The 15,667-nt window shown below is 38.1% G+C and overlaps 2 protein-coding genes across 2 annotated transcripts; one reads left to right on the top strand and one right to left on the bottom strand.

Annotated features, from left to right (window-relative positions):
- The first annotated feature begins 8,170 nt into the window (after positions 1–8,170).
- LOC127104093 (uncharacterized) lies at positions 8,171–8,808 on the top strand. Its single transcript, XM_051041306.1, has 2 exons — positions 8,171–8,453; positions 8,533–8,808. The coding sequence occupies exons 1-2, from the start codon at positions 8,313–8,315 to the stop codon at positions 8,806–8,808; spliced, it is 417 nt and encodes a 138-aa protein (XP_050897263.1). The 5' UTR covers positions 8,171–8,312.
- Positions 8,809–9,422: 614 nt separating this feature from the next.
- Positions 9,423–10,215, bottom strand: LOC127107042 (uncharacterized). The gene is made up of 2 exons (XM_051044317.1): positions 9,952–10,215; positions 9,423–9,844 (listed from the first exon to the last, which is right to left on the bottom strand). Exons 1-2 carry the CDS (start codon positions 10,165–10,167, stop codon positions 9,473–9,475), a joined length of 588 nt encoding a protein of 195 aa, XP_050900274.1. The 5' UTR covers positions 10,168–10,215; the 3' UTR covers positions 9,423–9,472.
- Between the last annotated feature and the right edge of the window lie 5,452 nt (positions 10,216–15,667).

Raw genomic sequence — 15,667 nt, 5'->3', positions numbered from 1 at the left:
GTTTGTGTTTCCGGTGGACTTTGTCATCTTAGAAATGCCGGAAGATGAAGAGATACCGCTCATTCTTGGTAGACCATTTTGGAGACAAGAAGATGTTTGATAGAAATAGAAGAAGGCACCATGACTCTAAAAGTTTATGATGAAGAGTTAAAAATTGATGTGCGAAACACCATGAGATATAAAGATGATGTGGCCACCAGTCAACACATAGAGGTGATTGATCAAGTGGTTTTGCAAGACAATCCTTTAGGTGAACCACAATTGCCCTTGGAGAGAGTTCTAAGTCTATCAATTTCTGAAGACACTCAAGAAGTTGATGAAAAGGAGAGGGAAGTGTTAGCCATAATGGAAACACAACCATCCTTTAAAGGATCCCGATCACTCCGGTGGGAAAACTTGAGGGAACCTCAGTTGGAGGAAAAGAAAGATAAGACCAAGAAAATAGCTGAACTGAAACAACTGCCTGAAAATCTCAAGTATGTTTTTCTAGATTCTGAAAGGAGATGCCCAACTATTATAAGCTCTAGTTTAGAAGATTCCCAAGAAGACAAGCTCGTCGAGGTTCTGAAGAAGCACAAAAGTGCAATGGATGGGCAATAGAAGACTTGAAGGGGATTAGTCCTATGGTATGTATGCCTAAAATCCTCATGGAGGATGGTCACAAACCAGTGGTGCAACCCCAAAGAAGACTAAATCCCTCAATGAAGAAAGTGGTTAGGAAAGAGGTTGTTAAACTATTAGATGCGGGGTTAATTTATCCCATATCCGATAGCTCTTGGGTAAGTACTGTTCATGTGGTTCCAAAGAAAGGAGGGACTACCGTGATAAAGAATGAGAAAAATGAGTTGCTCCCTACAAGGACAGTCACGGGGTGGCGTGTTTGCATCGATTACAGAAGGTTGAACTTGGAGACAAGAAAGGATCACTTTCCTTTACCATTCATCGATCAGATGTTGGAAAGGTTGGCTGGTCATGACTACTATTGTTTCCTTGATGGCTACTCTGTATATAATCAGATAGCGGTTGCACCAGAAGATCAAGAGAAGACAACTTTTACATGCCCTTATGGTATTTTTGCTTACAGAAGAATGCCATTTGGGTTATGTAATGCGCCAACCACATTTCAAAGATGCATGACTTCCATTTTTGCTGACATGCTTGAAAAGCATATGGAGGTCTTCATGGATGACTTCTCGGTATTTGGTTTCTCTTTTGTTAATTGTTTGACTAACCTTTCCCTTGTCTTAGAAAGATGCCAACAGACCAATTTGATTCTCAATTGGGAGAAGTGCCACTTCATGGTGCGAGAAGGCATAGTCTTGGGTCACAAAATTTCCCATAAGGGAATAGAAGTGGACCAAGCCAAGGTCGAGGTGATAGCAAAACTGCCCCCTCCAGTAAACGAAAAAGGTATAAGAAGTTTCTTGGGGCATGCAGGTTTCTACCGCAGGTTTATAAGAGACTTTTCTAAGATAACTAAACCTTTAACTACCCTTTTGGTTAAGGACAAGGCTTTTATTTTTGATAAAGAGTGTGTCGTTGCATTTGAAACTATAAAAAATAAATTGGTGACGACACCAATTGTCATTGCCCCAGATTGGTCTCTACCGTTTGAGATCATGTATGATGCGAGTGACATTGCAGTGGGAGCAGTTCTTGGGCAACATAGAGATAAACTGTTGCATGTCATATATTATGCTAGTCATGTGTTTGAACCCTGCACAGATGAACTATGCGACTACCGAGAAAGAGTTGCTAGTGGTGGTCTATGCCTTCGATAAATTCAGGCAAAATCTTTTGGGTTCTAGAGTCATTGTTTATACTGACCATGCTGCCTTGAAGTATTTATTTGCTAAGCAGGACTCTAAGCCAAGACTATTGAGATGGATCTTACTCCTCCAAGAGTTTGATGTGGAAATTCGTGACAAGAGAGGGTGTGAAAATACTGTGGCCGATCACCTCTCTCGGATGTCCCCTATAGAGGAGAATGAGGAAAAGGGTCCAATGAAGGATGAGTTTGGTGACGAACACATCCTTGATGTTATTGGAATGCCATGGTTCGAAGACTACGCGAACCACCTAGTAGGTGGGGTGATCCCTAGCGATTTTGACTCTAACAAAAAGAAAAAGTTTGTGCATGATTGCAAGTTTTATTTGTGGGATGACCCATTCTTGTACAAGAAAGGAGTAGATGGGTTGGTTAGAAGATGTGTTCCCGAAGAAGAACAGAGAGATATCCTGAAAGCATGCCATGACTCTGACTATGGTGGACACTTTAGTGGTGATAGAACCGCAGCCAAAGTCCTCCAGTCAGGCTTATACTGGCCTACACTTTTCAAAGATGCTCAGAAATTAATCAAAGAGTACGATAAGTGTCAAAGGATGGGTAACATCTCAAAAAGAAATCAGATGCCTCAGAACCCCATTTTGGAAGTTGAACTTTTTGATGTTTGGGGTATCGACTTTATGGGACCATTTCCACCTTTGTTTGGAAAGAACTATATTTTGGTGGCGGTGGATTATGTATCCAAGTGGGTAGAAGCAGTTGCTCTACCAACGAATGATGCAAAAGTGGTAGTCAATTTTCTAAAGGAGAACATATTTGTCAGGTTTGGAGTGCCAAGAGCTCTAATAAGTGATGAGGGAACTCATTTCTTAAATCACCTAATGGAGAAGTTACTCTTGAATTATAATGTAAAACATCGTATAACCACTCTGTACCATCCGCAAATAAGTGGTCAAGTTGAAGTGTCGAATAGGCAGCTGAAACAAATTCTTTAGAAGACGGTTAACTCATCTCGCAAAGATTAGGCAAGTAAGCTTGATGATGCGCTTTGGGCATACCGAACTGCTTTCAAAACACCGATTGGTATGTCTCCTTATCAATTGGTATATGGTAAGGCCTGTCACTTACCCTTAAAACTTGAACACAAAGCTTTGTGGGCTTCAAAATTCCTTAATTTGGATCTTTCCAAAGCGGGAGAGTCCCGAATTATTCAACTCCATGAGTTAGAAGAATTTAGGAACCAAGCATATGAAAATGCCAAAATTTACAAAGATCAAACAAAAAAATGGCATGATAGAAGGATCCAAAAGAAGGAATTTTGGGAAGGACAAATGGTTTTATTGTTTAATTAGAGGATGAAGTTGTTCTCGAGAAAGCTGATATCAAAATGGTCAGGACCGTTTATGGTACACAAGGTATATCCCCATGGAGCAATTGAAATAAAAAAATCAATCCAATGGGGACATTTTTAAAGTTAATGGCCAAAGGTTAAAACCTTACAATGTGGAGCAAGAAGTTGGTCAAATTGATGTTGTTCATCTTGTCTGATAAGATGAACAACCGTCGAGCCAGGCGACGTTAAACGAATCGCTACGTGGGAGGCAACCCACGCTTTCGTGTCTAATTATTTTCTTTGTTTTGTTGTGTGTTATTGACTTGTAGGTTTGAACAAGGTTTGCTAGAGGAGCCAAAATTCATGTGCGAAAAGTCTGTGGAAAATCGGAAGCAGAAGCCCAGTTACGAAGCTTGAAACAAAGAATGAATTAAAAGGGAAAACAGGGACCTGACACGGTCGCCCGTGTCAGGTAGAGAGTGGAGATGAAAAAAATTTCCAGGGGTCTGACACGGTCGCCCGTGTCAGCCCCTACTGAAGCAAATTTTGAAGAAAAAAAGGGAAGAGCGCTGACACGACCGCCCGTGTCAGCTGACACGGCTGTGTCAGCAAGCGCGTTTTCAAAAATTTTGAATTTTTTTGACCGTTTTGACATGGGGCCCACCTTCAATTACACCCACTAATTATCTTTTATCACTCATTCACACCTTATAAACACTTTTTCTTACCTATTCTCTCACCTTCATCTCTCTTCCTCTCAAGAAAACCTAAGAGCCTCCATTTAAGCTTCACAAAAAGCTTCAACCTTTCCCCTCAAAACTCCATCAAATCTCCAACCACCTTCACAAAAGCTTCTCCATTTTCCATCCTCTACCTTCCTACGGTGATATTTTTTCCTAATCTTTAGTTTCAATTTCAAGTTTTTTTGTGTGTGCAGGTAATAACATGTCTCACCGAGTAGACAGAAGCACGAACGTGGCGGAATCATCCCGACCACGTCAAAGGGCAAGAAGGACTCTGAATGAGCACAATATTATGTTTAAAGACTTAGAGAACCAAAAAAGGTATATTGCTCACCTTAAGAGAAAATTGACACCCACTAGATACATGTGTGATAACACTTTACAGGAATTAGGATTGCAGGTTCAAATCCACCGAATGTTCCATAGCTTAGGTATGTTGGAATTCATGCAGTTAGAAGCGCCAACTTTTGCGCGTATTACTCTTGAATTTTTAAGTACCATTGAATTTAAATTCAAAAATAGGTGGAATGGAACATAGAAAGAGTACTATGGTACTTTACATTTTCGTTTGTTTAATACTAATCTGGAATTGTCTGTGGATGAATTGGGGAGTATCCTAAAACTCCCAATAGTAGGCCCTGGAACGGTGCCCGATACTTTTGTTCCGGCTGAATTCTGGACATCTATAACAGGTAATGCTAAATATATCTCCAAGGGGGAAAAATCATCGGGTATCCATAACCATTGTTTCAGGTACGCTCAGAAGGCTTTGGTGTACACCATGTTCAGTCGCGGTGATAGCACTGGTGTCGCCACCCAAAGGGAGATTTTCTTTTTGTATAGTATGGCAGCACAAACACCTATCAATGTAGCAGCATTTGCAGCTGACTACCTAGACAGAGTTGGTCGCGCTACTTCAGGCGACATTTCGGTTGGCGGAATGATCACCCAGATTGCCGACCATTTTGAGTTTGGTGTTGCGCTTGCTGAATTTCCACAGGTGCCAAGTAAGAATAAACTGGACATGGCCGCGTTGATTCAACAAGGCATGATTGAGGTAAAGCAATATCACTATTCTCTTGTCTGCCAAAAAGTTCATATTCTTGCTTTACCCGCTTATGATTTCATTAGTATTACTAACAAAGCCAACTGGCTTTATGAGTGTCCCGACCTGGATGAGGGGGACGAAGATTTTCTTGATTCCTTTCCCGCAGATGGGCATATGGAGGGTGCACCTAGCACTTAGGAGCAGTTTTACCAACAACCACAAGGAACGACCCAAGCTTCAGGGTCCTACTCCATGCCACAAGACCAATGGGGTTGGACTCAAAATGAGATCGGTCACCTTCGCACAGAGCAATCTAAGCAAGGTGAGGAGCTCACAAGGTTCGGATTTGAACAATGCTGCCAAAGGACGATTTTGATGAAATGAATGCGATGATGCAACACATGATGTTGCATTATCTGTATCCTCCTCCACGTCCTCAGTAGACACTGTGAGTACCCCTCTTATCTTGACAATGAACATTACAAACAATGTTTGGTTCAAGTGTGTGTGTGTGTGTGTGTGTGGGGGGGGGGTTGTTGTTTTGTATTTTGTTTAAGTTGTGTTTGTTTGTTTTGTTACTTTGTTTTTTTTTGTGTTTGTTTTATTTCCATGTGTTACAGATAAAAGTGGATTCTACTGGATAAATGATGGACTAGTGACCAGTGAGGGAAAGATGCAACCCCGGATTTTCTCCCGAGGCAACCTGGAAGTTGATACAGCTGAGAAAGAAAATGTTGGATACAACTTGGCGACTCTAGACCGAAATAGGGGATGGTAGACCCAAGCTGAAAAAGAAGCTGCTTGACATGAAGAGTGGTTTGGAGCCTTCAAGCTTATCCAACATGGTGAGAGTTCAAAAAAACCAAACACAAAAGAGTGCATTCAGGTATGACTTTATCACTCTGATTTTGTGTAAGTTCTACTGATACAATATAACACAAAGATGCACACTAAGGCACGTTGTTTGTTTTCGCCCTTTAGCCTTTCTAGCCATCCGTAGTGTTGTATTTATCCATTGTTAACCCCGTTGAGCCTGTGCCCCCCTTGTTTGTGAAAACCATTATGTTAACCATAAGCCAAACACTTCCTACCTTCGTTCGGTATGACTGTTGTAGTTCCAAATTCAAGCAAAAAGATAAGTTTGGGGTGGTGATCCTTAGAAAAATTGAAAAAGGGCAAGTGCAACAAAAGAAAAAATTTGTGAAAACATATACTTCTACCGAAAAGAAAAAAAGAGAGAAAAGAAATGAAAAATAGAGATGAGATAAAAGCACTTGCCTAAGTCAAAGACTCGTACCATAATGAGATACTCAAAGAAAGAAAAAAAAATAAGTGAAAAAAAAAGAGTCAAGTTGGGCAACACCCCATGAAATAATTTGTGCATAAAGAAAAGCAAAAACATGAATGCCGAGTTTTAAACCTTCGCCATCCATTTCCTTGTCTATCCCCACCGTAACTAAGCCCAGTTACAACCCGAAAGACCTCTAAAAATTTGTGAATTTGGTTTGTGTAGTGAACGTAGAATTTATTCAAAAATTAAGAGTTGATATTGCATACCTTGATATTATGAGTGCTAAACACTTTAACCCCGATAGATTTGGTGAATGGTGTGAAGAAGTTTGCAGGTGCAGAAACACTCTGGTATGGTAATGCGGTGGATAGTTCGAATGGGTGAACCAGATGCTTAATCGGGAAGGAGGAAGATAAGTTGCAAATAGCATCAGTTGTATTGTGGAAAGAAGAAAATCCATGGTTGACCTCTGTGTTGTCTCTTACATCACTTGAGGACAAGCAATGAGATAAGTTTGGGGTTGTGATCGGTCACCATTTGCACTTAGTTTTCATCATCCATCCAGCATGAATCTTCAAGAATCGCTAACACTTTGTTCTTTCTTTTAGTTGATTTCCATAGTTTTATCGCATTTCATAATTTCCTTCTTATCTTACGTTTTATTAGTGGTTCATCTCTTTTTGTCGCATTTTATGCATTTCCGTGGTAGTTCTATTTAGTTTCCAGGTCCAACAATAAGCCCGAAAGATGCGTAAGGGAAGAACGAGAGTAAAAATTGGTGTGGAAAGTGAAATATGCGCAAAACAGGTGCCTGGCACGGGTGCCCGTGTCAGCTTATGCAGAAGGTGGAAAACTTGAAGGCAAAAATAGGGGGCTGACACGGGTGCCCGTGTCAGCCTGTGCAGAGGTGGAAAGCAAGGAAGCAGATAACAGGGGGCTGACACAGGTGCCCGTGTCAGCTGACACGGCCCGTGTCAGCAAAGTCTGAATGAAAAAGTTAACAGGGAGCCAACACGGGTGCCCGTGTCAACTGACACGGCCCGTGTTGGCCAATTAGCTCATTTTGCTGATTTTTAGTTTTCAAGTCTCTTTGTAATCTCGGAGGGCAGTCTTGGTATTTCACGATGCTTTTGGATGATTTGGAACTATTTAGTCTACTATTGATGAAGAGAAAAAGGACTTTGGATAGTACGAAGAATAGACAGAAAAGAGAAGAAAGCATTCAAAGGGTTTGGAGAAGAAGAGATTTTCAAGATCGAAAGAGATTGAAGATCAACCTTCATCACCAAAGAATTGTAATGTCTCTATTTTGTAATTTGCTTTCTTTGAATACTATGAGAAGCTAAACCCCCCAATGCTATGGGGGTGTCCCTGAATTGCTTATGTATGAACAATATTTCTATGTTTTTATGATCATCAACGTTGTTCTTAATTCAAATTATTATACAAAGTTCTTAATGCCTTTTTCTATTGGACGAAAAGAGTTTTGATCTATGGTTAGGGTTTAGGTCAGATAAACCACCTTATCGCTTTTTGTATAATAATACTTCAGTATAATCGCTTAGGAATAAGGATCAAACTGTAGTAGCCATAAATTCTTGCTACAATTGCGTTTTTCTTAACTTCATTTTGAATAGCTAAGGAATTAGGATGAAAATGACTGTTAATAGTTTTCGGATAAGGAATTAGAGAAAACAATTCTTGAGAATCGGCGTTGAATAATTACAACGTAGATATTATATAGGGTTAAATACACTTTACCCCCCTGTAATGTTAGCGAGTTTAGGGTTACCCCCCTGGTAAAGTTATTTTTTCAATACCCCCTTTATGTTATGTAGATTCCTTCATAGAACCCCCTAATATCCAGGTGGCATGGAATCTTGGTTTTTTATTTCAGACGTGGCTTTTTAATTTTTTTATTTTCACATGTGAATCTTCATTAGGTCTCCAACATGGCATAAACTAGAAATTAGGGTTCCAAATCCATCCCTCTCTCTCTTCGTGAAATCCATCCCTATCCCAAATCCATCCCTCTCTCTCTTCGTGAAATCCATCCCTACCCCAAATCCATCCCTCTCTTCATCTTCGTCCGTGTCCCCTTCATCTGGGTTATGGGTGGCAGCAAGGCATCTTCCACGAGTGAAGTTGGAAACGGCTTACCAAGATGTGGATGCAATGAAACCATGAAGTTGTTGGTCTCCAAGTCAATTGAAAACCCCGGTCGCAAATTTTGGAAATGCAGGAATTATATGGTGAGCAATTTTGAAGCATTTTATTATTTTGAGTTTGATTTCGAAATTAATTGTTGGTGGTGTTTGTCTCAAATTGCAGAATGGGTGCGGTTTATTTTTGTGGGATGATTTGGTCAGTGAGTTTGCAGTGAAAGAAACCAATCCGTCCGGATGCCGCCAATGTGAAGTCAACAAGGCTTATTTGATTGAATTTGCTAAAGAGATTGTTGAGGAGATAGATTGCAGAGTCGGAAAGCTTAACAAGTTAGAAAAACTGAAGAAAAAGATTGCAATGGAAAAGAGGAAAAATTTATGGTTAATGTTTGTAATTGGTCTGTCATGGATGTTGATAGCAGCTATGGTTAAGTTAGTCTAATGAGTCTGTCATGTAATTGTTATGTCATTAGTGTTTTTCAGCAATGTAATGTTGAACTTGTAATGTGTTCATCAATGAAATGTAATCTGTTCATCAATCTTAAACTGTCAGTGCAGCATCATTATTTGATTAAACTTTCAGCATTCAATCTACCAATAATGACAGAAAAAAGTTATATCATAATGAAAGAGCAAAATTGCAAAATCATCAGAAAACTACAGAACAATTTTATAGTCAGTAATTCTAAAGAAAATATGACATAGTAAACATATAAATAAATTGAAATATATTAATGTAGTCTATCTCTTAAACTTTTTCAGTGCAGAATTCAAGGTGAATGTAATTAAATACTTTGGCTTTTTCTTTAGGTCCTGCAGAATTCATGGTTTTGTTGTAAGATTAGTGCACAGACTAGCCATGGCTCTCTGTAGAATTCATGGTTTATGAAAAACAAGAAAAAAATGTGACAGACTAGCCATTGTGTTTTATAGACAATACACACCAATAATGTTAAACTGATACATTAGAATTGATCATCACAGTAAGTGCATATGTTTGTTACAAAAGGATTACAAAATACATGTCTTCAAAGATCAGTTGGCATTACAAAAGAGTTTTCCAAAAGGATTACAAAATACATAGCAGAAACATAATAATCAGTCCCTCATTTTGAAGTGGGTATGTCTTCATTTTCTGGTAGGGTAATTGGTTTGTCACTAGATATTCCTTCACCTGTTATGGGTCTTTTAAACCAACTCAACTTGATCCTCTCACTTTGCCTTCTTTTGATGATAGGTTTTTTTTCAACCCTTTTTCTGGATTGTTTTGTGATTGAGGCAGCCACACTAGATCCTGTTTGACTCATAATAGTTGGAACAGGCATATCAGTTGGAGGCTGTGGATCAGTTGGAACAGGCACATTTGTTGGAACAGTCATATCAGTTGCAGTTGGGGCAGGCATATCAGATGCAGTTGGCATATCATTTGCAGTTGGCATATCAGTTGCAGTTGGCACATGTCCTTTTTTAGGTTTTCTCTACAATGTAAGACACAATGTATGGTTGTCATCACAATGCATATCACAATGAAGAATGTAAGACAGAATGTAGAATGTAAGACAAAATGTATATCACAATGAATTACCTTTCTTTTAAGTGCATTGGGATCCTGAGTGGTAGCCTTACAAGTCATAGCATTGTGACCAAAATTATCACATTTGGTGCACTTATATGCAACACCAGATCTTCTCTTCCTTGCACCATCCTCTCCACTTTCTCTTATCCTAATCTTCTTAGGTCTACCAGGACCATTTTTATATGCAGGTGGTAGAGGTGGTTCCATCTCAACTTCTGGCCACATATCTTGACCATTGATTGGACTTACTGAAAATCCATAACATAGTGCAAACTTTTCTCTTGTGTAACAAGCATCAACAAATTCATCAGGGTTTTTCTTTCTATAACTCAGAGCAGCTACAGCATGCCTACATGGAATTCCTACTAATTCCCAAAAATTACAACTACATGACCTTTTAGCAATGTCAACAATAAATTCATGTGTGTTGTAACTATGTGTAACCTGAAAAGTCTCAGCAATTGACCATGTTGGCAACCAATGACCACTATTGAACACCTCATTATCTAACCTTCTCCTAGGTATTGGCATCACCTTATGTGGCCAATTTTCTAGTTTACTTGCAGAGGTGGATAACCTATTCATCAGATATTTTCTTATCCACTCACACATTGTGAGTATAGGTTTGTCCCTAGCAGCTAGAATGGTAGCATTAAAAGACTCTGAGATATTATTCATCAATGTATCACATTTAGGGTAAAAAGAAAAGGCATGCTTACACCAGCTTTTGGTAGGAACAGCCATCAACCAAGTCCAAGCATTGGGATCTGCATTCTTCAATTCATTCATCTTTTGGACCCATGCCTGATAGTATGTGGCTTTAGCAGCTCCCATCATTAAATCTCTAATAAGGGCTCCTCCACCAAACCTTTTCTTGAAATTAGCATACAAGTGCCTAAGACATAGTCTATGCTCAATAGTATCAGACAATTCTTCAAATACAGCCACAAGTCCCTGATACAAAATAGAAATTTTTTCAACATTTAGAGAATAGAATAATTTGCAACAGAAAGATAGAGTTAAATACATACCTTCTGTTGATCAGAGATAAATACATATCTTCTATCCTGACCAATGTCCTCCATTAGTAGTTGTATAAACCATCTCCAACTCTCCTTTGTTTCATTTTCAACCACACCAAATGCCAAAGGGAAGTATTGATCATTAGCATCCCTGCCTACAGCAATAAGTAACTGTCCACCATACTTGGTCTCTAAGTGACATCCATCAACCCCCACAAATGGTCTGCATCCATGAATAAAGCCTTTCTTACAGCCATCAAAACAGAAATAAAATGACCCAAACCTTGGTTGTATGGATGGACTAGGTCTTTCTACATTTATCTTCACAGTGTTGCCATGGTTTACCCTTCTTAGTTCTTCTGCATACCTCCATATGGAAGCATACTGATTGTCAGCATCACCTTCAATTATCTTCTTGGCAATTAGCTTAGCCCTCCATGCTTTTGCAACAGTAATACCCACAGAATATGTTTGCCTCATATCTTGGATGATGTCTCTTATCCTGACTGTATCAGAAGTTTGCATCCTCTTTACCACATGCTTGGCCACCCACTTTGAGCTAGCAGACTTGTTGTTCAAAACCCTAGCACATGTGTGCTTATGTACAAGTGTTTTTATAGCAAAAGTCTCCTTGTGGCCCACCTTAGAGCATAAGACTAAAAACCCACATTTATGCTTACACACCACCCTTACCCTATCTCCCTCATTTTTCACAAAAGAAATTTCCCTCCCATTAAGCACTGACCACTCACGGATAGCTGCCCTAAAGTCATCAAGTGTGTTGAATTCCATACCCCACTTGAATATAAAGTCTTTGTTTAGATGCTCTTTCCTAAACCTAGCATACTTGGGCCTTTCTTCATCACAAGAATCATCTGGGTCAGAACTATTCAACTCATCACTATAGTATACATCATCTGAATCCATACTCTTATTGGGCTCCTCCATACTGTTATTGGGCTCCTCCCTAATAGGCTTAGTAACATCTATTCCTTCAAAACCATCAAAGTAAGCAGTAGCTCTTTCATCTTCACTGTCATCTAACCCCTCTACCTTCTCCTCATCTAACCCATCAATTCCATTATCAGGGGGGTGGTCATCATCATTCACACATTTAGGTTCCCTATCAGCAGGGTCCATGTTCCCAGTACTATGTTCAACATACAAATCTCCTTTCACATTCATTGCACTAAAGTATAGAGCAAAATCATCAACAGCATCATCATCTTTCCTAATCAGAAAAAAACCATCTTGAATTTCTAAAACTTTTGTCCATACCCTAACACAATCAGCCTTATACCCTAACCTACTCAACAACTTCTCAATGTTATCCATGTTCCAATTTGAAACATGTATCCCATTAACTGTCGTATCCGTACCCCCTCTGTATATAATTTCTTCTTCAAAAACCCTGTAAAATTCACCCCCATGGTGGAGTGTAACACTAAAGTGTTGTGAATCCTGTCAATATATTATACCCACATGTCAAAGATTGTTGATTTCAAAATTTTACCCTACGACATTGATGAACTTCAAATTTTTACTAACCTCGGACTTTGGACACTTCACTGAGCTCGTCTTCACTGAGCTGGATCGCTTCTTCGTATTCACTGAGGTTGTCTTCATCTTCGTCTTCACTGCGGTCGTCTTTCTCGTTTGCTTCGTTCCCTGCATTCTTCTTCTTCGTCTTCGTCTTCCCCTGGAAATTTCGTCTTCGTCTTCCCTGCTATGTTCAGAACCCTAATTTTCTAAGGGGGTATTTGAAATTAAAAAGTGTAAAATGACACATAATCACTTTAACAAAATTAAAAATATGCCAGGTGTAGGACCTCTTATTAGATTCCATGCCACCTGGATATTAGGGGGTTCTATGAAGGAATCTACATAACATAAGGGGGGGTTTACAAAAAATATTTTTACAGGGGGGTAATCCTAAACTCGCTAACATTACAGGGGGGGAAAGTGTATTTAACCCTATTATATAATATGGAAGTAGTGTAGTACAAAGCAATTCATACATCTTGCCCTAACATGCTTTCTTATATCGATTAACAGATTTTTTTAACGCTTTGTGTAATTTATTCTCGTAATTATCATTTCGAAAACAATCAACAAAACCCCTTTGATATTTTGTTCAATGGAATTATTGTAAAGGTTTGTACTTAATACGCAGTCCTCGAGGTCGATACTCGGGATAACCCCCATTTTATTACTACATCGGTGCAAATAGTACACTTGTTATTTTACCGATCAATGATATGAAAATATCTCTATGATAGTACTCATAATAACTCATAATATGATGTAAAGTATTAAAGATTTAAAATTCCTTATATTATACTCCTTTCGTCCGATAATGAGTGATCCAGTTGATCATTTCAAACATATTAAGAAAAATGTGTAAAAATGAAAGAGAGAAAAAGATGATTTTACCAAAGTATCCATTATTAAGTGTTTGGAGTGATGAAAGTAATAATGATTAAAATGTAGAATTAGAAAAAATAATTAATTTGCATTGTAAATTGAAATGGGTCATTCATTTTGTGACACTTTTTTTTTGAAAATTTCTTGGTCCCTTTTTAAAAATTATCTTGTTGACACTTTATTTTATGACATGTCATACCCCCAAATTTTCCCTACCTATTTTCATTTCATCTGGGTCATTTCCCATGATTCATCTGCATACACCTACCCTAATAATCCATTGCAAGACCATTCATCTGCACTTGCATTTACATGTAACATCATTGACTCAAAGGATTCAAATTATTTACGATACAAGATATTGAATTATGATAAGAATGCTTTCAATCTTCTTAGATTAGGGTTTTGTTATGGTGTGTGTGCTTGTGAAGCAAGATCGTGGGTCATTGTGCCAATTAGGCACAATTAACTTTCTAGCCACAATTAACTTTGAGTATTGACTTTTCTTGGCTTAAGTGTTGGGATTCTTAATTTTGGTCAAGAAACTTTGATTGTGTTGGAATACATAAAGAACAAAATAAGTTGGGAGTCATTAACACAAGTTTGACTTTTGGTCAAGAAACTTTGATTATGTTGGAATACATCATGAACAAAAGAAGTTCGGAGTCATTCACACAAGTTTGACTTTTGGTCAACAAAGTCAATCTTTCATGATTAACTTTTTGTTGACCAATTTATTATGAGACTTTTACATGGCTAGCTATGGATGTGACATTTTCTCTTGATTAATGCATTTCAATTCAAATTTCAAAGATTCAATATTCCAAAGTATTCAAATTATGTAAAGGGAGGGAAATGTCATTTCTTAAGGAACAAGTTATGCATAAGGCCAAAATCCATGTTCAAAATCACAAGAATATATTACAAAGGATCACAAATGCAAATTCCATAAAATCCTAAGTTTGACCTAAGGTTGACTTTTGGTCAACTATTGACTTTTGGTCAAATAGTTGACTTTTGGTCAAATAGTTGACCAAAGTCAAACTAAACCCTAAGACTACTTTTTCTTCACCCTTATGATCTTCCATTTGTGGCTCCAAATCTTCACCATATTCATGTTCAAGATTCACCATGCCAAGCTTTATGACTAAAGTCCATCTAAGCATTCACGCCATGCCATGACATGACATAGACTTTGTGCTTTCATCATGCCAAACTTGTAGCAGCCCTGCAAAATCTAAACAACATTAGCATTGATTCATATAATTCTATACACAATCACAAGCCATGCCATTCAAACATGTCATAAACATAACTCAATGCATAAATCTCAACTGCCATACACACATCAATAACTCACACAACCATAAATCTCAACTATCATCAACAATATCAACATACATATACATCCAAATATACCATTCCATTACACCTTTTATCCTACATGCTATCCAACCAAGTCATGATAGTCCATACATACATATACATAAAGTCCACATCATAAGACTCATCATGCATAAAACAAAAATCCAAGGCCTAACAACATATATACCATCATATCAATTCATTACACATACAATAAAAACATAGCAACACACAAGTCCAAAATGACCAATGTTATGCAAATGTGTATTTCAGCATACAATGCACACATGAACCACCCTTATCCAACAAGTTACCATAACCTAATTCGTCATATGTCAATACTAACCCATAAAAATATCCATTATTTATAATCTCTAACTACCCCTAAGTCATTTACAAGTCAGAAACCACATTGCCCTAACCTCAATTGTTAGGCTAACTGACCAAGTCAGTTAGCAACCATCCAGACAAACCTTCCAACCAACTGTTAACCAAAACCAGCAACTAACTAATTGACCTTAGCCAAGTGATAACACATCACCCTTAACCTACACGCCAGCTACAAAAGTTAACTAACAACTGAATCAATGTAAATGTCAAAACTAACATAAGACTAACTTGCATCCAACCTTTAACCCCTCCAATAATTGCCCTAACTGTCAAGCCATTAATCAATTTACATCAAGCTAACTTCTAACATCTAACACATCTAACCTTTTAATTTCTAGCTCTAACTATCATTAACATATTTTCTTCATTACCAAGTTAAACATCAATTAACATTTCCATGTTTAGCTAAGTTGTTCACTAACCTAAGACAACTAACTGTTAATTTGTTCTAACTACTACTAAGTGGTTCTAATTCAGTTAACTAACAATTAAGCTATTACTAATTCTAACTAACTAATTATCTA

This window comes from Lathyrus oleraceus, chromosome 7 (assembly GCF_024323335.1).
Source record: "Lathyrus oleraceus cultivar Zhongwan6 chromosome 7, CAAS_Psat_ZW6_1.0, whole genome shotgun sequence".
Taxonomy (NCBI): domain Eukaryota; kingdom Viridiplantae; phylum Streptophyta; class Magnoliopsida; order Fabales; family Fabaceae; genus Lathyrus; species Lathyrus oleraceus.
The sequence above is the reverse complement of the archived record's forward strand: the minus strand, read 5'-3'. Positions and strand labels throughout refer to the sequence as shown.

Bases quoted from the DNA above. Each gene is read 5' to 3' on its own strand.
- LOC127104093 (XM_051041306.1), top strand. From the start codon at position 8,313: ATGGGTGGCAGCAAGGCATCTTCCACGAGTGAAGTTGGAAACGGCTTA. The intron at 8,454-8,532 runs GTGAGCAATTTT...CTCAAATTGCAG, and splicing joins GGAAATGCAGGAATTATATG to AATGGGTGCGGTTTATTTTT.
- LOC127107042 (XM_051044317.1), bottom strand. From the start codon at position 10,167: ATGTGGCCAGAAGTTGAGATGGAACCACCTCTACCACCTGCATATAAA. The intron at 9,845-9,951 runs GTAATTCATTGT...CTTACATTGTAG, and splicing joins CCAATGCACTTAAAAGAAAG to AGAAAACCTAAAAAAGGACA.